The following is a 20,721-nucleotide window of genomic DNA, read 5'->3' as shown; positions in this document are numbered from 1 at the left end:
CAGTAGACTAAAGCAATTGGTGCTGATCGGGTGAGCAATCCCTCTAGACTATAAGCTCACTGTGGGCAGGGAATGTGTCTGCTTATTGTTATATTGTACTCTCCCATGACCTTAGTAGAGTGCTCTGCACACCGTAAGTGCTTGATAATATGATTGAATGCACTGAATGAATGGACTCTCCCAAGTGCTTAGTACAGAGCTCTGCACACACCAAGCACTGAATAAATATGATTGACTGATTGATTGATTAAACAATCCAGCTTACCCCCCAGACCAATCGACAGAGCCCTCCTTTCTGGGTCACGGCTCTGTCCCCGCTTACCAATGAGATATCCAGCCATTTCTGCGGCCGCGTTGTCTAGGAAAGTTTATTAAGGTTCAGGCACGTTGGACAGGTACCAGCCTTCTCCGTGGTGGTTGTCACCCCCCGAGGCACTGGGATCAGGAAGGAGGAACATTTCCACACAGGAGACCGAGTCCCACGTGGGAGTACAGAGTGAGTCTTCCCTCCACATCTCCCACCCACTGAAAGTGCAGAAGCCAAAGCGAAGCTCTGAGGGCATCACAGACAGTTAGCGCCAGCTTTCAATAAGGCACGTCATTCTCACCTCCCTTCTCCCTCCCCTCAGGATGACTCCATGCAGGCCTACTGCAGCTCATCACCCAACATTTGGCCTGCAACTTCCGGTGTGGTGGGTGTTGCTCTTGGCATCCCAGAAATCTGGTCTCTCCAACCCTGGCCTTTGTTTACTGTCTGGGCCTAGGGGAGGGGGCTGCTCAGGGAACGGGGCAACTGTTGGGAGGGGGCACCTGTTGGGAGGGTGTCTGGTGGGTAGCTTCTCTGGCCTGCCATTTTTCAGAGGGAAGCATGGCTTCTCCTACTCCTCTTCCTCTGCTTGAGTCCTAGCCATGTTCTGTCTGGGTACATGGAACCTCAGAAACCCTAAGAGGTCCAGGCTCATTACTGGGTCCCAGGCAGATGCTTTCTCCTGTTCCCTCAGGAGACATGAACTGGCCATCGAGGCCTGTGGCCTGTGAGGCCAGCATGGCCTGCCCTGAGCTTCCCTGATTCTGGATCCAGGGAGGTAACTGGGACCAGCATTCGGGCCTTGGATCCCTGTCCATCACGGCCCAGTCCTGGGCTAGTGCCCATCTGCTGGTAGCTGAGTTGCATGGGCTGGTGGTCAGCTGAATGGTCGTAGGTAGTTTAGGCTGGGACCCTCATCTTTTCTGCCCAGTGCCCCATCACCTGCTCCTGAGCCCCCAGGGACTGGCTGGGGACACCAGGGGGCCTCTCATCAGCAGTCCGGCAAGAGAAATGTAAAGCAAAGTCTGCTGGGGAATGGAAGTCCCTGACTCTAAGCCTGAGGGCGAGCTGGCCGAGACCCATCCCCCACAGTGTCTGGGCCAAAGGCTGGGGCTCCCATAGGGATACCCATTTGGTGGTCAGGGGAGAGGGCGGATGAGGGAGTTTGGGATCGGGCTAATCCTTTGGGAACCGGGCTGAAAGAGTTGTCTGGGATCCCAGGGGAGCATCCAGGGAGGAGCTGAATAGCTGTGGGCATGACTGAGGGACCTTTCCAGGGCAGGGGCTGTCCCCCCCCCAGGGTGTGGCTCTCCTGGCGCAAGGGCTTCTGGGAGAACCCGGCGGCAACAGACTTGGGACTGAACTGGCACCTCTCTGCTCAGGAGGGTGGAGTGCAGGGACTGCCAAAGGGGCAGTGAAGTAGGGGAAGCCCAGCAGGTGGGAGCGTCTGAGGGCCCTCAGCAGCCAGCTTGGTCGGAGCGCCCGCCCCTGCCCTGCACGGACACGCGCCGACACGGCCGAAAGTAAATTTGGCGGTATAATCTGGACAGGCGGCGATCGGATCTCATTTCCACTAGAGTGGCCTGGGACTTAAACCCATTCCTCTCCAGTCAGGCTTGGAATCCACCTCCCCGGCCCCTGTCCTGGGCCCGTGAGGCTCGCTCCCATCCTGGCTGGCGGGGCCGGAAGCCACCCGCAGGGTCACAGGATTATGGCTGTGAGGACCCCTGCTGAGCCACCGGCGTGCGCTCGAGCTTGAGTCCGAACCCCCCCAGTCCGAGGTCGCCTTCATCCACGTTTTCCCTGGCTGGGGGAGGAGGGGAGCCGGTCCTGTCCAGCCCCGGCCACGGGGGAGGGGTAGAGGGGGAGGTCGGGGAGGCCGGGTCTCCGGAGGCCACAGCTAGCTCGTCGTGATTCACGATGCAGTCGGTGTCGTCTTCTTTCAGCTGTTCCTGCTTGGGGGGAGGGAGAGAGAGTGTCAGTTGCAGGGGCAGAGGGGTAGTCCCACCACCCTGCCCCTCTCACGGCCTGCAACAACCAACCGTGTTCAACCCGAGGGAGGCAGACCCAAATGCCGGACATCTCAAATCCCCTTGGCCGGGCCTGCTGGGTGGTCAGCAGCTAGCCCATGGTAAAGGGTGCGATGGGTCATCTGGAAAACCATCTGCTCAGGGAGGGACCCAGGAGCCCAGTTCTGCCTAGGGGGCCGGACCGGGTCTTTGCCAAGGCTCTTCAGACTCTATGTGGTCCTGATGGCCAGTGGCTTACTCCTTACCATTACCACCTTGCTCCCTCCTGTCTTATCCTGGTGCTTTTCTTGCTACAGTGCAACCTGCATGCTTTGCCCTTCTAATACCAACCTACTTACTGTACCTCGCTCTCATCTACCTTGCCAACCTCTCGCCCACATCCTGCCTCTGGCTTGGAACGCCATCTCCCCTTCCATATCTGTCAAACTATCACTCTCCCCCCCTTCAAAGACTTGTTGAAGGCAGGTCTCCTCCAAGAGACCTTCTCTGACTAGGCCCTCATTTCCTCTTCTCCTACTCCCTTCTGAGTCACCTTAGCACTTAGATTTGCACCTTTTAGTCACCCTTCTCTCAGCCCCACAGCACTTACAAGTATAATTTTTTTCTCCTCTAGACTAAAAGCCCGTTATGGGCAGGAAATGTGTCTATTAACTCTGTTACACTGTACACTCCCCAGTGCTTAATACAATGTTCTGCACACAGTAAGCACTCAATAAATACAATTGACTGATGATTTATTTATTTTAATGTCTGTTCCCCGCTCTAGAATGTAAGCTCTTAGTGGACATGGAACGTGTCATACTCTCCCTAGGACTTAGTACAGTGCTCTGCCTGTGGTAAGTACTCAATAAATTCGATTGATTGGTTGATCGATTGATGGACATTTCGCTAGTGAAGGCGCTCAAGAAGGCAATTCCTCTGCTGGGCCACTGTCCCGCAGGGGAGGGCTTATGGGGAGGTGGAGGCGGGAGGCTGGAGGTGAGGTGAGAGGCTGGACTGCAGGCTCTGCATCCCTCTCCAAGGGTGCGATCTCTTCTATAGCTCAGGGGTCCTCATCCACCCTGCCTTTTCCAGGGCAGGGGGGTGACCCTGTCACCCGGAGCTCCTGCTGACAGGGAACCACCTGCTCATCTGCCCAACTCCTCCCACCCTGCCACCTTGCTCAGCCAGTTGAGGGGCTCTCTGTGGGCAGATGTTCCTTAATCAATCATATTTACAGAGTGCTTTTTGTGTGCAGAGCACTGTGTTAAGCATTTGGGAGAGTATTACACAACAGCTGCCCACAACGAGCTTATGGGAACTGCTGCTGCTGTCAGCCAAGTTAGCCCAGGTCTTCGCCCAGCCCTAGCAGAAGCACCATCCTTTTTTTTTGTTTTGTTAAGCGCTTACTATGTGCAGAGCACTGTTCTAAGCGCTGGGGTAATAATGTTGGTATTTGTTAAGTGCTTACTATGTGCAGAGCACTGTTCTAAGCGCTGGGGTAGACACAGGGGAATCAGGTTGTCTCACGTGGGGCTCACAGTCTTAATCCCCATTTTACAGATGAGGGAACTGAGGCACAGAGAAGTTAAGTGACTTGCCCACAGTCACACAGCTGACAAGTGGCAGAGCTGGGATTCGAACTCATGAGCCCTGACTCCAAAGCCCGTGCTCTTTCCACTGCACCACGGGGTAGATACAGGGTAATCAGGTTGTCCCACGTGATTCTTTCAGTCTTCATCCCCATTTTACAGATGAGGTAACTGAGGCACAGAGAAGTTAAGTGACTTGCCCACAGTCAAGTGGCAGAGCCGGGAGTCGAATCCATGACCTCTGACTCTGAAGCCCAGGCTCTTTCCACTGAGCCACGCTGCTTCCCTGGGGCAGAGTGCTGGGAGTGGCCGCCCTTAGGGATTGCAATGAAAATTGAGGGGTCCAACTCTTGTCCCCCTGCAGTTTGGGGCAAGTGGTCAGTCCAACTCATCTCAGGTCTCCAGGGGAGCGCAAGTCGCCACCCTCTACCTACCCTCACCAGAGCCTCCTCATCCCCTCCTCTCTTTCTCTCCTGACGCTTCCCTTTCCTGATCCCTCAACCCTATCCCAGATCCTCCTGCCACTCAGTGCTGCCCCATATTGAGGGTCTGCACCACCTCTTCCAGCCAATCACAAGGGTGATAGCCAAAGGTGGCTTAGATGGCCCCTGCTTCTTAAGGGAAGCATGTCTTTTTTGGGATGTCGGCCCTCTCGGCTTCAGAAAGGTGGCAGAGCTCCTCTAGGGGAATGGTGGGTCTGGGGAATTCCTTGCTGCTGGGCCGGCTGGGCCCAGGACCACTCCCAGGTCCTCACCACCCCCACCAGCTTTCGGGGAGACATTCGAGGATGATCAGTTGGAGCAACATGGCTATGCAAGGCCACGCTGAGAAGCAGCATGAAGTAGTGGATAGAGCACGGGCCTGGGAGTCAGAAAGTCATGGGTTCTAATCCTGGCCCCGCCAAGCGTCTGCTGTGTGACCTGGGGCAAGTCGCTTCACTTCTCTGTACCTCAGTTACCTCATCTGTAAAATAGGGATTGAGACTGTGAGCCCCATGTGGGACAGGGACTGTGTCCAACCCGATTTGCTTTCTTCCACCCCAGAGCTTAGTACAGTGCCTGGCACTGTAAGCACTGTAAGCACTTAGCAAATACCGTAATTATTATTATTATTATTGTTAGCCTTGGGGGTCCACATCCCCAACCTGGGAAAGACATGATTTCCGGTCACTCTAACACCATAATAATAATTATAACAATAATTGTGGTATTTGTTAAGCATTTATTATGTGGCAGGCACTGTATTAAACGCTGGGGTGAAAATGAGGAAATAGGATTGGATACAGTCCCATAGGATTGGATACAGTCCCTGTCCCTCATGGGGCTTACAGTCTTAATCCTCATTTTACAGATGAGGTAACTGAAGCACAGAGAAATGAAGTGACAAGATCACATAGCAGACAAGTGACGGACCTGGGATTAGAATCCAGGTCCTTCTGATTCTCAGGCCTGGGTTCTATCCACTAGGCCATGGTGCACTGGGCATGCACCAGAGGAAAGGGGTAGCGGCCTCCAGGCTTAGATGGGACTGACTCCTTCAGACACCAACCTTCCTGAGAGAGGGACCGAGGAGGGAGATGCAAGGGGAAAAGATGGCTGATTTTTTTTTACAGTATCTGTTAAGTGATTACTATGTGTTAAGCACTGCTCTAAGTGCTGGGGTTTGTACAAGTTAGATTGGACACAATCCCTGTCCTACATGGGGCTCACAGACTAAGTAGGAGGGAGAACAGGTATTTAACCCCATTTTAAAGTTGAGGAAACTGAGGCCTAGAGAAGTGAAATGACTTGCCCCAAGTCACACAGCAAGCAATTGGCAGAGCTGGGATTAGAACCCAGGTCCTTTCAATTCCCAGGCATGTGTTCTCTATGCTAGGCTCCCAGCACCACTTCTCTCCCAGTCCTGCCCTCGAGGTCCCCCCACCCACTCCAAGCCAGCACGGTCACTTACCCCATAGGCACGAGGGCTGGTCAACAGGCGGGAGATGGGGTGACACCAGTCGGGTAAAGTGGTGGTCAGAGGCGGACCCGAATGGGTCAGGATCGGCTTCAGATATCTGTCAGGTACATTAAGGACAAACTCCCAGTTCCAATGACTCCTCAAGGAGGTCAGCGAGGGCAGAACCCGTAACCCACGGCCCAGGCAGGGCCAGAATTGGAGAACTTCAGCCAACTCCCATTAGACCCAGCGAAGCTTGGCCCATCTTGGATCCAATCGCCCAAATGCTTCTCCCCATGATTCCGTGCAACCTCCCCACGCCTGACCCCTCAGACTTCAGCACCAGGGAAAGGGCGATTTGAAGTTCCATTCAAAGAGAAACTTATTATGTCTTTTTCTCCTTCTTATATCTGCTTAGAAAATGCTCCCTTAACAGTCCCACTTTGCCAGTCCCAATTTGCCCCATACCACTAACGATTGGGTCTCTTTGAAGACCGCACACGGCTTCACAACCTAAATGCTTTCCACGGAGACCCAGGGGTATTTCAAGAAATCGGCATAATTTTGGAGCTGGGAAAGAGCATGAGTTGCAGTCCAAAATATCTCATTTTCGCAGGTTCGACACTCACTCTCTTTACTCATCATACACCAGTACACCTTGCAAGCAAATTAGGGAAGCGTGAGACACATTCACGGGTTCCGGTTTGCCACCGGCATCCTCTTCTTTTCATCTGAGTGCTCTGCGACTGAGAGACTCCTCCCTCTCCCGCCCCCAACCCACTTCACGTTTCCGCCTTCTCTATCCCCCTCTGGCAATAATCACAGTGCCCCGGGCCCTCGGATGGACATCTTCCCGCTAAAACCCGAAGTGGCAGACCTGGCGTCAATTGCAGCCACAGCAGTTATTGAGCTGTTTCAGGATTTGTGAGATTGCCTCTCCTCTTCACTTGCCTGGAGTGGGTTCAATTGAGCCCAAACCAAGCTCTCTGGTGTCCAGTACAGGACTCCATGCACAGTAAGCACTCAATAAATACCACTGATGATTACCTGGCCACGGAGCCGTGGGATGGTGGCAATGATCCCAAGAAGATTATACCCAGGCTACTTCCAATCTACGGTACCCCGGTCTGGCCATGAGTCCAGACCTTACAGGAGACAAGGCCTGGACAGGGAAGGTCTAGGCCTAGTAACCAGTACTAAGGGCAGGGCCACCTCGGGACTGAGAATAGCGACCACAGGAATTGGCAGACCCCCTGAGGGCCGAGAATAGGGTCAGATCGATATGGTTAGGCAAGCAGAGGACCTGGTAGTTGACTGAAAAGACTTGGTGGCCCCCAAGCAGCAGTCGGGGCAGATGGTAGGTAACACAGAGTAGTCACCAAGCATCAGCCAGGGCAGATGGCAGGTGACACAGGATGGTTCCCAAATAATCAGGGCAGATGGTAGGTGACACAGCGTGATCCTCAAACAGCAGTCAGGGTGGATGGCAGGAGACACAGAGTGGTCCCCATGCATCTATTAGGGCAGATGGTAGGTGACAAAAGATTGTCCCCGAGCAGCAGTCAGGGAAAACGGTAGCAGCATGGCATAGTGGATAGAGCACAGGACTGGAAGTCTGAAGGTCATGGGTTCTAATCCCAGCTCTGCCACTTGCTTGTTGTGTGACCTTGGGCAAGTCACTTCCCTTCTCTGGGCCTCAGTTCTCTCATCTGGAAAATGGGGATGGAGACTGTAAGCCCCACGTGGGCCAGAGACTATGTCTAACCCGATTTGTTTGTATCCATCCCAGCTTAGTACATAGTTAGTGCTTAACAAATACCATCATTATTATTATTATTATTATCCCCAAGTAGCAGTCAGCTCTGGCAATAAGCAGGAATCAGCAGCAGCAGGGTAAGATTCAGACTATAAGTTCCTTGAGGGCAGGGTTAGTGTCTCTTACTTAGTCATTCTCTCCCAGGTGCTTTGGACTTAGAGGACATCTGATGGATACCAACGACTGACTCCCCTACAGACTGTAAGCTTCCTGTAGGCAGGGAATCACATCTTTCAGCTCTATTACACTGTCTCCGCCATGCGTTTGCTGTGTGACCTGGGGCAAGTCGCTTCACTTCTCTGTAGCTCAGTTACCTCATCTGTAAAATAGGGATTGAGACTGTGAGCCCAATGTGGGACAGGGACTTGTCCAACCCGATTTGCTTTCTTCCACCCCAGAGCTTAGTACAGTGCCTGGCACTGTAAGCACTGTAAGCACTTAGCAAATACTGTAATTATTATTATTATTATTATTAGCCTTGGGGGCCCATGTCCCCAACCTGGGAAAGACCTGATTTCTGGTCACTCCAACACCATAATAATAATTATAACAATAATTGTGGTATTTGTTAAGCATTTATTTGCTTTCCCAAGTGCTTAGCATGGTGTTCTGAACACAGTAAGCGCTCAGTAGATACCACAGACCCTCTGGCAGCTGCACCTCTGAAACCTGGCAGTGCCCTCCAGCCCTAGGAAATCAGCCCCAGCCCCAGGGAGTGCCTGCAAAGAGGCTCAGAGCCCTAGGGCTGGACTTGGGGGCACTGAGAGGTGAAGGGAGAGGGAGGGAGGAGAGGGGAAGGGGAATGCAGCTCAAAGGCCTCAGTGAGAAGTAGTGTGGTCTAGTGGAAAGAATACAGACCTGGGGGTAAAATTCTAATTTTAATTCTGGCTCTACCATTTCTCTGCTGTGTGATCTTGGGCAACTCACTTAACTTCTCTGCGCCTAAGTTTTGCCATCTGTAAAATGGGGATTCAGTACCATTTTTCCCTCCTATTTAGACTGAAAGCCCCATATGGGACAGTGACTGTGTCCAAGTTGATTAACTTGCATCTACCCCAGTGCTTAGAACAGTGCTTAACACATAATAAGCGCTTGACAAATGCCATAGAAAAAAGAACCACCATCTGCAGCAGAGCAAACTGGGTCTGAAAAACAGGGCAGGAAGGATGTACTCGAACTCAGGGCTTGGGGCTCTGGGGCCCGAAGTCAGGTTCATCACTGTGCCGGAAGGTTGACTGCATGTGCACCGAGTTCCTACCAGAAGTTCCTACCCCGCTACTCCTCCTCGGACTCCGGCCTGGACAGCTGCTGTCCGAGTGAATGCTTGTGTGCCCGCTGCACGAGGGACTGCTCCTGTGGCAGTGTAACCCTCTTGGAAAAGGGGGCTTCTTCTCGTCCAGGAGCCTCCCTGGCAGAGGAACTGCCCCTGGCTACCCTGGCTTATTCCCGCCATCTTTTCCACTCTCTGTTTGCATTCGAGCTGGTGGCTGCCCATGCTATTGGTCCTGGTTGGCTCATTCAGGTTCAAGGTGCTGACGTCACGGACTCTGAATAGGCCACAACCCAGCTGAGCGCCGCTCCTGGGGTTGGGTTCATTGGGGCCCCCTGGCTCGGGATGCCCAGAGCCCACAGGGGAGGGACCTGAGGGTCCCATAGGCGGGGAAAAGGAGGGGCCCCAGGATGCCCAGTGTTAACCGGGAGCCTGGCAGGAACTGCTCCAGGAAGTACCGCGATCTCATCTATCTTGCCGCCAACCTCTCGCCCAAGTCCTGCCTCTGGCCTGGAATGCCCTCCCTCTTCATATCTGACAGAAAATTGCTCTCCCTACCATCAAACCCTTATTGAAGGCACATCTTCTCCAAAAGGCCTTCCCTAACTAAGCCCTTTTTTCCTCTTCTCCCACTCCCTTCTGTCCCACCTTGACTTGCCCCTTTTATTCATCCCCCCTTCCAGCCCCACAGCACTTTGGTACATCTGTAATGTATTTGTTGATATTAATGTCTGTCTCCCATTCTAGAATGTAAGCTCATTGTGGGCAGGGATGTATCTGTTGTTATATTGTACTCTCCTAAGCACTTAGTACAGTGCTCTGCACACAGTGAGCGCTCAAGGAATATGATTGACTGAATGACTGAGAGTCGCATCCCACAGTGAATTTGGAAGCAGAAAATAGAGTTTGGAGCTAGAGGCCCAATCCACCATTCCCTTAAGTGCATCTCTGAAGCACTTTGGTATTCGCCCTAACCCCATAGTACTTATTCTTACACTACTATTTTCCCTATCCCTAATCAATTTTATTGTCTGCCTCCCTCTAGACTGTAAGCTCTTGTGTGCAGGGATCACATCTACCAATTCTGCTGTATTGTACTTTCCCAAGCACTTAGTACAGTGTTCTGCACAAAGTAAGCAGTGTGGCCTAGTGGATACGGCATGGCCTGGGCGTCAAAAGAATCTGGGTTCTAATCTCGGCTCTACCACTTGTTTCCTGTGTGACCTTAGGCAAGTCACTTTACCTTTCTGAGCCTCAGTAACCTCATCTGCAAAATGTAGATGAAGACTGTGAGGCTCAAGTGGGACATGGACTGTGTCCAACCTGATTAGCTCGTACCTACTCCAGTGCTTAATACAGTATCTGGCACTTAGTAAGCACTTAACAAATACCGTAGGAGAAAAAAAGTAAGGTCTCAGTAAATACCACTGATTAATTGATTTTTATCCTTTCCTGCCTTAACTCTGCCCTCTCCTCCGCCAGGCAAAGCTTCTTCTCCTCCCTCATCGACACCCATGCCCGTCACCCCCGCCGATTGTTCCGGACCTTTAACTCTCTCCTTAGGCCCCCTGTTCCTCCCCCTCCCCCATCTCTCACCCCTAATGATCTGGCCACCTATTTCCTCACGAAAATCAACACGATCAGGTCTGAGCTCCCCAAAGTCACCCCTCCGCCTCTCCCCTCCCCCCCAACAACCCCCTCCCCTACTTTCCCATCCTTCCCTGCAGTATCCTCAGAGGAGATCTCCTCCCTCCTCGCAAGTGCCACCCCCTCCACCTGCGCCTCGGACCCCATTCCCTCTCACCTTCTTAAAACCATCGCCCTGCCCTCCTCCCTTCCTTAACTTCTATTTTTAACCACTCAATCTCCAAGGGCTCCTTCCCCTCTGCCTTCAAACACGCCCACGTCTCCCCCATCCTAAAAAAACCCGCTCTTGACCCCACTTCCCCCTCCAGTTATCGTCCTATCTCCCTACTACCCTTCCTTTCCAAAATCTTAGAACGAGTCGTCTACAATCGATGCCTAGAATTCCTTAACTCCCATTCTCTCCTAGACCCCCTCCAATCTGGCTTCCGTCCCCTCCACTCTACCGAGACTGCTCTCTCTAAGGTCACCCATGACCTCCTTCTTGCCAAATCCAATGGCTCCTACTCCATTCTGATCCTCCTTGACCTCTCTGCTGCCTTTGACACTGTCGACCATCCCCTCCTCCTCCGTACCTTATCTCACCTTGGCTTCACGGACTCTGTCCTCTCCTGGTTCTCCTCTTACCTCTCTGGCCGATCATTCTCGGTCTCCTACGCTGGAGCCTCCTCCCCCTCCCATCCTTTAACTGTTGGAGTTCCTCAAGGGTCAGTTCTTGGCCCTCTTCTGTTCTCCATTTACACTCACTCCCTCGGTGAACTCATTCGCTCTCACGGCTTTGACTACCATCTCTACGCAGATGACACGCAGATCTACATCTCCGCCCCTGTCCTCTCCCCCTCCCTTCAGGCTCGCATCTCCTCCTGCCTCCGGGACGTCTCCACCTGGATGTCTGCCCGCCACCTAAAACTCAACATGAGCAAGACTGAGCTCCTCATCTTCCCTCCCAAGCCCGGTCCGCTCCCAGACTTCTCCATCACCGTGGATGGCACGACCATCCTTCCCGTCCCGCAGGCCCGCAATCTCGGTGTCATCCTTGACTCGTCCCTCTCGTTCACCCCACACATCCTATCCGTTACCAAGACCTGCCGGTTTCACCTCTACAATATCGCCAAGATCCGCCCTTTCCTCTCCACCCAAACGGCTACCTTACTATTACGGGCTCTTGTTATATCCCGGCTAGACTACTGTGTCAGCCTTCTCTCTGACCTCCCTTCCTCCTCTCTCGCCCCGCTCCGGTCTATTCTTCACTCCGCTGCCCGGCTCATCTTCCTGCAGAAACGATCTGGGCATGTCACTCCCCTTCTTAAACAACTCCAGTGGTTGCCTATCGACCTCCGCTCCAAACAAAAACTCCTCACTCTAGGCTTCAAGGCTCTCCATCACCTTGCCCCTTCCTACCTCTCCTCCCTTCTCTCTTTCTACCGCCCACCCCGCACGCTCCGCTCCTCTGCCGCCCACCTCCTCGCCGTCCCTCGGTCTCGCCTATCCCGCCGTCGACCCCTGGGTCACGTCCTCCCGCGGTCCTGGAACGCCCTCCTCCTCACCTCCGCCAAACTGATTCTCTTTCCCTCTTCAAAACCTTACTTAAAAATCACCTCCTCCAAGAGGCCTTCCCAGACTGAGCTCCTCTTCCCCCTCTACTCCCTCTGCCATCCCCCCTTTACCTCTCCGCAGCTAAAGCCTCATTTTCCCCTTTTCCCTCTGCTCCTCCACCTCTCCCTTCCCATCCCCACAGCACTGTACCCGTCCGCTCAACTGTATATATTTTCGTTACCCTATTTATTTTGTTAATGAATTGTACATCGCCTTGATTCTATTTAGTTGCCATTGTTTTTACGAGATGTTCTTCCCCTTGACGCTGTTTAGTGCCATTGTTCTCGTCTGTCCGTCTCCCCCGATTAGACTGTAAGCCCGTCAAACGGCAGGGACTGTCTCTATCTGTTGCCGACTTGTTCATCCCAAGCGCTTAGTACAGTGCTCTGCACATAGTAAGCGCTCAATAAATACTATTGAATGAATGAATGAATGAATTGATTGAGGCCATGTGTCTGGCAGCACCTCCTGCTCCACATTTCTGTCTAGGAAAGTAAATGCCTGTATCTCGGTGTGTGTAGGCGTGAGCCTCTGGTTTGGCTGGATGGGAAGGGCACAGACTAATGGATTCACAGCGATTCCAGACGGAAAGGTTTCAGATTCCTGGGTGGAGCCCCGGAGTACGATGCGGTCTCTTAGCCACGTGGAAGAAGGCTCCTAAAGGCCCTTCTGGACCTGGGAGCATTTTTAAAGTGGTCGACAGGAGTGTTTTAAGCTCAGTTGAGATCAGCTCCAACCGGTGGGGCCATGTATGGTCAAGACCAGAGTCCTGCGGTTCCATAATGCAGCGAGTGAGCATCCTCCCAACTCCTTTCCCACCGACTATTTTCGGTTTCTCAGGGAGAAATGGAATGTGAAATCGATGGTGTGCTCCTATTGCGTTAATATCATCTGGTGAGACCGGGAAGCCAGGAAATGCTATGGGAAAACCTGGTAGCTAAGACACCTTACAAAAACTGAACATGGCAAAAATAAATGGTGTAAACCCCTGACTGTGGAGCTGAAAAGCCCAGCCCTTCCTCCGTAATAATGATAATAATAATGGTATTTTTTAAGTGCTTACTATGTGCCAGGCACTGTTCTTAGCACTGGGGTAGATACAAGCCAGGAGTGGCATCTGTCTGATGGGATTTGGAAACTGAGGCAACAGCCAGCAGTACAGCACATGGTCAGTGCTTAATAACTACCACGGATAGAGAAGCAGTGTGGCTCAGTGGAAAAAGCACGGGCATGGGAGTCAGAGGTCATGGGTTCTAATCCCAGGTCTGTCACTTGTCAGCTGTGTGACTTTGGGCAAGTCACTTGACTTCTCTGTGCCTCAGTTCCCTCATCTGTAAAATGGGGATTGAGACTGTAAGTCCCATGTGGGACAACCTGATTACCTTGTATCCCCCCCAATGCTTAGAACAGTGCTTGGCACATAGTAAGTGCTTAACAAATACCATCATTATTATTATTATTGGTTGATTGTTTGATTGAGCCACCATTGCCTCCAGAGGAGTTTGGGAGATTCTACCATTCAGAATGCTCCACAGCCTCCTCTCCTGAGCCCCATCCCAGACCTCTGCACCCCTTCCCCTGCCTCCCTGCACTCCTGGTCTTGTTATCTCCTAAGGAGGAGATCGAGAAAAGGGCATCTGTCTTTGAGCAAAAGCTTCAAAAGGAACCAGAGGCAAGGAGGAGCAAGGGAAAACCTTACTGGGGACTGGAAAAGCTAAGCATGACAGCACAACAATATGTGTGCACAATGTGGCTGGGACCAGGGGTCCCACATTGGTTTTTTCAGACACACACCCACACACACACCCACACACACACACCCCAATCTCAGCACAAACAGTCACTTCTTCTAATACCAAAGACAGCGATAACCAAGAAGGGCAGCCACGACAGAGTGCCGAGGGCACCAGGGGTGGACATCTCCTCTTCCTCCCTTCCTTTCTCTTCCTTCCTCCCTCTCTCTTTCTCTCTCTCTCTACCCTTCCCCCTCCCCGGCACATTCCACATCCCCTTCCCACCTGCCCAGACAACAACCGACACCTTGGAGCGGGCTGACGGCCCCCATCATCATCAATGGTATTTATTGAATGCTTACTGTGTGTGGAGCCCTGTACTAAGCGTTTTGGGAGAGGACAATACATGGTAGACACATTCCCTGCCCACAGCAAGCTGGCAGATCAGGGCCAGGTATGCACTAATGTGTCTTGAAAATGTTGCCGTGTGCCTGGCCAGGCACCAAGTGGAAGAGACTTAGAACCTCTCCCTCGGAGCCCAGTTCTGGCTCTAAAAATATTCTCATCTGGGGGATGAGAGGCGAGCTTTCTATAAATCGATCGGCGAATCCAGGCACCGAAAGGGCGGCGGTGAAACGCGTTGGCTAAAAATAATGCTACCTCCCTCTCCTCATTTTGGAGGGTGGGTGTAGAGAGGCGGATGTGTCACCTGCCTTCTCTCTTCACAGAGACCTAAGCCTGTCGGCCCAGAAATAAAAGTTCCAGCTGCTGCACTCTGCTACCATGGTGATTGCCACATTCCTGGGGGATCTGTGTTGACTATCAGAGACCACCCTGCCCACTCAGGAAAGGCCCAGTTTAACAATAACCCGATGGCTGTGCGTAGATTATAAAAATAATAATAATTCATAGTAATAATATTTGGTAAACTCTTACTAGACACCAAGCACTTTACCAAGTGCAGGGATAGATGTGAAATAATCGAGTCCCACATGGGGCTTGCAGTCTGAGTAGGAGGGAGAACAGGTATGGAATTTCCACTTGGCAGATGAAGGAACTAGGCTCAGAGAAGTTAAGTGACTTGACCAAGGTCACATAGCAGACATATGGTGGAGCCGGGATTAGAACCCAAGTGTTCTGTCTCCCAGGGCTGAGCTCTTTTCCACTAGGCTAATGTTTCAGTCTTTCCAAGTGACACTGCCCCGCTGGATCTTGTAGAAAGAGAACAGACACTGTCCGTTTTCAACTCCATTGATTGATCTGACTCTTGCCACGCACGGACTTTTTAGGAAACGATTTCCCAAGAAATAGAAAAAGAAATAAAACCTGTCAATTACGATTAGCAATAGTATCAGTTACGATCATTAATGCGCAAGATTAACCTGGTCTTTCTGACAGAATGGGCAGTGGCCCATACATCACAATTAGCTTTTGTTGAAAACAAATTCTCCTCTCTCTGTGACAAGCACAGGGGCATAATTATGCTTCTAAAAATATTCTCGTACGGCCCGGGGGTGGATCTTTTGTGCCCATTGCTGTTGTTAGCAGGATTTATGACGGCTGGACCTTTTCCTCATGTTTGACTGCTGCTCCTCTTTCTTCTCACAGGAGCGGGGTGGGTTTCTTTCTAACATCTGGGAAGTAAATTTTGACTTACTTAGGTTGAATCTTGTTTGAGACTAAAGTTAGCACCTTGAATTTGATAATAATAATGAAAATGAGAAGAATTATATTGATAATTGTGGTATTTGTGAAGTGCTTACTGTATACCAAGCCTTGGGGTAGTTACAAGATAATCAGGGCCCACATGGGACTCCCAGTGTAAATAGGAGGGAGGACAAGTAGCTCTCCATCACCTGGCTCCCTCCTACCTTCCCTCCTTTCTCTCCTTCTACAGCCCATCACGTACACTCCACTCCTCTGCCGCTAACCTCCTCACTGTGCCTCGTTCTCTTTTGTCCCACCGTCGACCCCTGGCCCTCGTCCTACCTCTGGCCTGGAATGCCCTCCCTCCTCACATCTACCAAACTAGCTCTCTTCCCTCCTTCAAAGCCCTTCTGAGAGCTCACCTCCTCCAGGAGGACTTCCCAGACTGAGCCCCCCTTTTCCTCTGCTCCTCCTCCCCTCCCCATTGCCCCGCTCCCTTCCTCTGCTCTATCCCCTTCCCCGCCCCACATCAATTGGGTATATTTGTACATAGTTATTATTCTATTTATTTTATTAATGATGTGTACATATCTATAATTCTATTTATCTATTTTGATGCTATTGATGCCTGTCTACTTGTTTTGTTCTGTTGTCTGTCTCCCCATTCTAGACTACAAGCCCATTGTTGGGTAGGGTTTGTCTCTATCTGTTGCCAAATTGTCCTTTCCAAGCTCTCAGTACAGTGCTCTGTACACAGTAAGTGCTCAATAAATATGATTGAATGAATGAATGAATTTATTGAGCACTTACTATGTGCAGAGCACTGTACTAAGAGCTTGCACTGTCCTAAGTGTTATGTACATATCTATAATCCTATTTGTTTATATTAATGCCCATTTACTTGTTTTGATGTATATATATCTATAATTCTATGTATTTATTTTGATGCTTGTTTACTTGTTTTGATGTCTGTCTCCCTCCTTCTAGACTGTAAGCCCTGTGTGGGCAGGGATTGTCTCTATTGTTGAATTATACTTTCCAAGTGCTTAGTACAGTGCTCTGCACACAGTAAGCGCTCAATAAATACGATTGAATGAATGTGTGCAAGTGGACAAAAGTGGGGAATAAGTTTTAGTGTTCAGGGGTCTAAAGGGAAGTTTAAAAGCTTCCCCTGGCTAAGGTCTCATTTCCTCTTTTCCCACTCCCTTCCGTGTCACCCTGATTTCGCTCCCTTTACTCACCACCCCCTCAGCCTCAGAGTACGTCTCCGAAATTTGTTTATTTATACCAGTGTCTGTCTCTCCTTCCAGACTGTGAGCTCACTGTGGGCAGGGAATGTGCCTACCAACTCTGTTGTGTTGCACTCTCCTGTGTGTTTAGTACAGTGCCCTGAACACAGTAAATGTTCAATAAATATGATTACAGCCTGAGCAGTGCAACAGGGTTCCATGACAGATTAGCACATTTTGCGCCGCACATGTTAATCAGGTGAAATCCTTCAAGATGACCCCATATATTGGTTCCTGATTGTTGTTTTCATAGATTAAATTACAAAGTCTCCCTATCTTCTGATCAGGGGATGGAGCCAAGGAAGAGGGAGGCTGGATTTTCCTCCAGAGCGGACCCCCACAGCGGGGGTGGAGGGGGATGGAGTCTGGGGATCTGTGGGGATTGTGGGGTAGGGGAGTGGAGTCAGGGGTGGGTGCCCAGCCATGAGACCTCATCCCCAGATCTGAACCCTGTATGGGCTACTGCAGCTGCCTGGACAAAGAGGAGCAGCAAAGTGAAGAACTGAAGCCAAAGTGTCCCGGCTCCTTGGGGAGAGGACCCGCCGGTGGGGGGCTGGGGAATGGAGAGGCCTCTGTGGGAGGAGTGGGAGGCAGGGCCTCCACTACCACCCACCATGTCACAATTCATTCATTCAATTCATTCAATAGTATTTATTGAGCACTTACTATGTGCAGAGCACTGTACTAAGTGCTTGGAATGTACAATTCAGCCACAGATAGATACACAATCCCACACTGCATCACCATCTCCCTGTGCATGTCTCGACAGCTGTTTGGATCCTCAAGGGCAGGACAGAGAGACCTCTGTGGGAAGAGTGGGAGCCGGAACCACCATTACCATGCACCATGTCACAATCCCGCACCATGACACAATCCCACACTGCATCACAATACCCCTGTACACTTTGCCACAGTTGTCCTGGCTCCTTCGGGAGTGGAGTCACGGTATTGGGAGAGAGAGGATGGAGAGGCCTCTGTGAGAAGGTTGGGAGCCTGATGATGATGGAACTTGATAGGAGCTTACTATGTGCCAAGCACTGTTCTAAGCACCGGGGTACATAAAACATAGTCAGGATGGACACAGTCCCTATCCCACATGGGGCTCACCCTCTAATCCTCATTTTACAGATGAGGTAACTGAGGGCCAGAGAAGTGAAGTGACTTGCCATTATGAATTATTATTATTGTTGGAGAATGTTTCCCGGAGAAGGGATTGATCAATAGTGTCAAAGGTGCCTGAGAGGTCAAGGGGGATAAGGATAAAATATTGTTCATTAGAGTTGATGAGGAGGAGGTCATTGGTGACCTGAAAGCATGGTCTTAGTAGAGAAAAGGGAGAGGAAACCACATTTTTTAAAATGGAATTTGTTAAACTCTTACTATGTGCCAGATGCTGTACCAAGCACTAGGTAAATGCAAGATAATTGGATTTGACATAGTTCCTGTCTCACATAGAGCTCAAAGTCTTAATCCTCATTTTACAGATGAGGTCACTGAGACACAGAGAAGTGAATTGACTTGCCCAAGGTCACACAGCAGACAAGGGAAGGAGCCAGGATTAGAACCCTGGTCCTCTGACTCCCAGACATGAGCTCTTTCCACTAGGCCATGCTGCCCATCACTAAGCTAGCAGAGAATCCCATCGACAGGGCAAGACCAACACCGCTACCGCACATCCCGAGAAAGACTGAAGGTTAAACTAAGGTTAGGGTGAGGGAACATGAGAAAACGGAAATGTCAACAACTTTTCTCTCAATTTCCCTATTTCCTGCCCTTCTGCTTTTCTGACAAAAGTGAGAAAAGCAATAAGACATGAGAGAGCAGGATTTTGAAGCTTGTGCTCAGAGATGAGCGCACGTTCAGTGCAGTGAGAGCAGCTTCATTTCTTGGAATCTAAATTACAAAAAGTCGGGTGAGGAATCAATGAACTATTATTTATGACTCATTTAATCTGGGTATTTTAATAATGTCTGGCCAACTACAGTATTGATTTCCACTGCTCCAGGTTACACTTAACCACGGAAAAACTACCCTGAACAAATAGTTTGTGAATACGGCTAGAAAGGACAAGGCACACTCTGTGGAGAAATGGATGAATCGGCATTTTCTCCCTCTTTTCAATGGATAAAATGCCCCCAAAAGCTCACAAATCCCCATTAAGCAAACACCTAAACAGCAACGTGACAAACAAACCCTCCCTCTGTATCACAGGCCTCCTGTGTTTGCATCCTGAAAGAGGAGAAATCTAGCTGCTCATAATCACCCGCCAGGGGCACAACGAGGATTTCCCCATCTCTTTTCCACATTAGCATTTTTAGTGAATAAATTGGCTCTGAATCAGAAGGAGTAGAAACCAAAACATCCCCTCACCACCCCAGCCTACCGTTAGTCAGAACGCCTGCCTCAAATTCCTTGAAAATGGAATTGCAGGACAGGCTTGTTATAAGTTTAGGGTTGTCAGTGTGCCCATGGGATTGATGGGGAGGAGAACTCGAGTTGAAGGGCTTGGGGCAGATTTGGGTCCCATGTGTAGGAAGGTCCACCTGGAACTTCCCCTCACTGCCCCTACTGCCCTGGCCCAGCCAGCCAGGGAAGGGGCAGACTGGGTGCGGGTTTCTGGTTGAGGAAATCTGAGGGTGTCAACTGACAGATTCACCAGTCAGGGACTGGGACCCGGTGCAGCACCCTCTTCCCCGACAAAGAAAAATTCTGCATTAACATGCACCTGAGCCTTCCCTTGACCCTCGCCTGACCATTCATGGCTCCTCTCTTCAGAGTACCAGCTCTCTCCCGTCTCTCATGCCGGGGTGCAGGAGCACCCACAGCCCACCAGGACTTCCCAGGACTTCCCAACCCTCCGGCCCCCGGCTAAGTCCTGCTCTCCTGCCTGTTGGCTTCAGCGTCCGCGGGCCACCGGCCCTAGGGATAGGACGGGTGGCCTTCGGCCCCTGTCCCTCTGGCCTTCACTGTCTTGGTCAACCTTGCCCTCCCTCTGACACAGCTCTCTTGAGGTCTCCACTGCCCAAGCGCCCCGACCTACCCGACACCTCCTACCAAACCTGGCCCAGCCTCCTCCTCTCTCCGGGCTACTTCTTGGATGTACCTTCAAATACCCCACTTGCGGCAGACTCCCCAGTGACTACTGTTCCTATTAAGTTTCTCGCTCATAATGAATGTACATCAGCCTATTGTATGTGTCCTGTCCCCACTTCAATATACTGGTTTTGTTTACTTCTTGAGGATAGGGAGTGCTTCTATTATGTACCTTCAAATACCACACTTGCTGCTGACTCTCTTGTGAGTACTTTTACTTTCTAGTTTCTTGCTCTTAACAACTGTATATCAATCTTTTCTATGTGCCCTCACCCCACTTCACTATCTTGGTTTTGTTCACTCCTCGAGGGCAGGGAATGCATGTTATGTACCTTCATATATGCCACTTGTGGCTGACTCTCTTGTGACTATTACTTCTGTTTAGTTTCTTGCTCTTAGCGATTGTACATCAGCCTATTTTATGTGCCCTTTCTCCATTTTAATTTCTTGGTTTTGTTCACTCCCTGAGGGCAGGGAGAGTGTCTGTTACCTCTCCTGAAAGTTCCCTCCATGCTTAGAAACAGCATGGCCTAGCGGAAAGAGCATGGGCCTGGGAGTCAGAAGCCCTGGGCTGTAACCCCGGCTCTACCCCTTGTGGACTGTGTTACCTTGGGCAAGTCACTTCACTTCTCTGTGTCTCAGTTTCCTTATCTATAAAAATGGGGATTAAATCCTACTCCTCCTTAACTAGACTGTGAGCCCCATGTGGAACTGGGACTATGTCCAAACTGATAACCTTGAATCTACTCCAGCATTTATAACAGTCCTTGGCACATAATAAGCATTT

The 20,721-nt window shown here is 50.9% G+C and overlaps 1 protein-coding gene across 2 annotated transcripts in view; it reads right to left on the bottom strand.

Moving 5' to 3' along the window:
* Window positions 1–340: 340 nt before the first annotated feature.
* Window positions 341–20,721, bottom strand: part of SLC9A9 (solute carrier family 9 member A9) — a 378,100-nt gene continuing 357,719 nt past the window's right edge. Inside the window, exons 15-16 of one of the 2 annotated variants that reach the window (XM_029074247.2) lie at window positions 5,859–5,964; window positions 341–2,259 (exon numbers count right to left, since the gene is read on the bottom strand). In XM_029074247.2, coding sequence (XP_028930080.1) covers window positions 2,017–2,259; window positions 5,859–5,964 — 349 coding nt within the window. In that variant the 3' untranslated portion in view covers window positions 341–2,016. Of the gene's footprint in view, window positions 2,263–5,858; window positions 5,965–20,721 lie in introns of both variants that reach the window. The other variant, XM_029074237.2, reaches the window with a different exon arrangement.

Source organism: Ornithorhynchus anatinus, chromosome 1 (assembly GCF_004115215.2).
Source record: "Ornithorhynchus anatinus isolate Pmale09 chromosome 1, mOrnAna1.pri.v4, whole genome shotgun sequence".
Lineage (NCBI taxonomy): Eukaryota > Metazoa > Chordata > Mammalia > Monotremata > Ornithorhynchidae > Ornithorhynchus > Ornithorhynchus anatinus.
The sequence above is the reverse complement of the archived record's forward strand: the minus strand, read 5'-3'. Positions and strand labels throughout refer to the sequence as shown.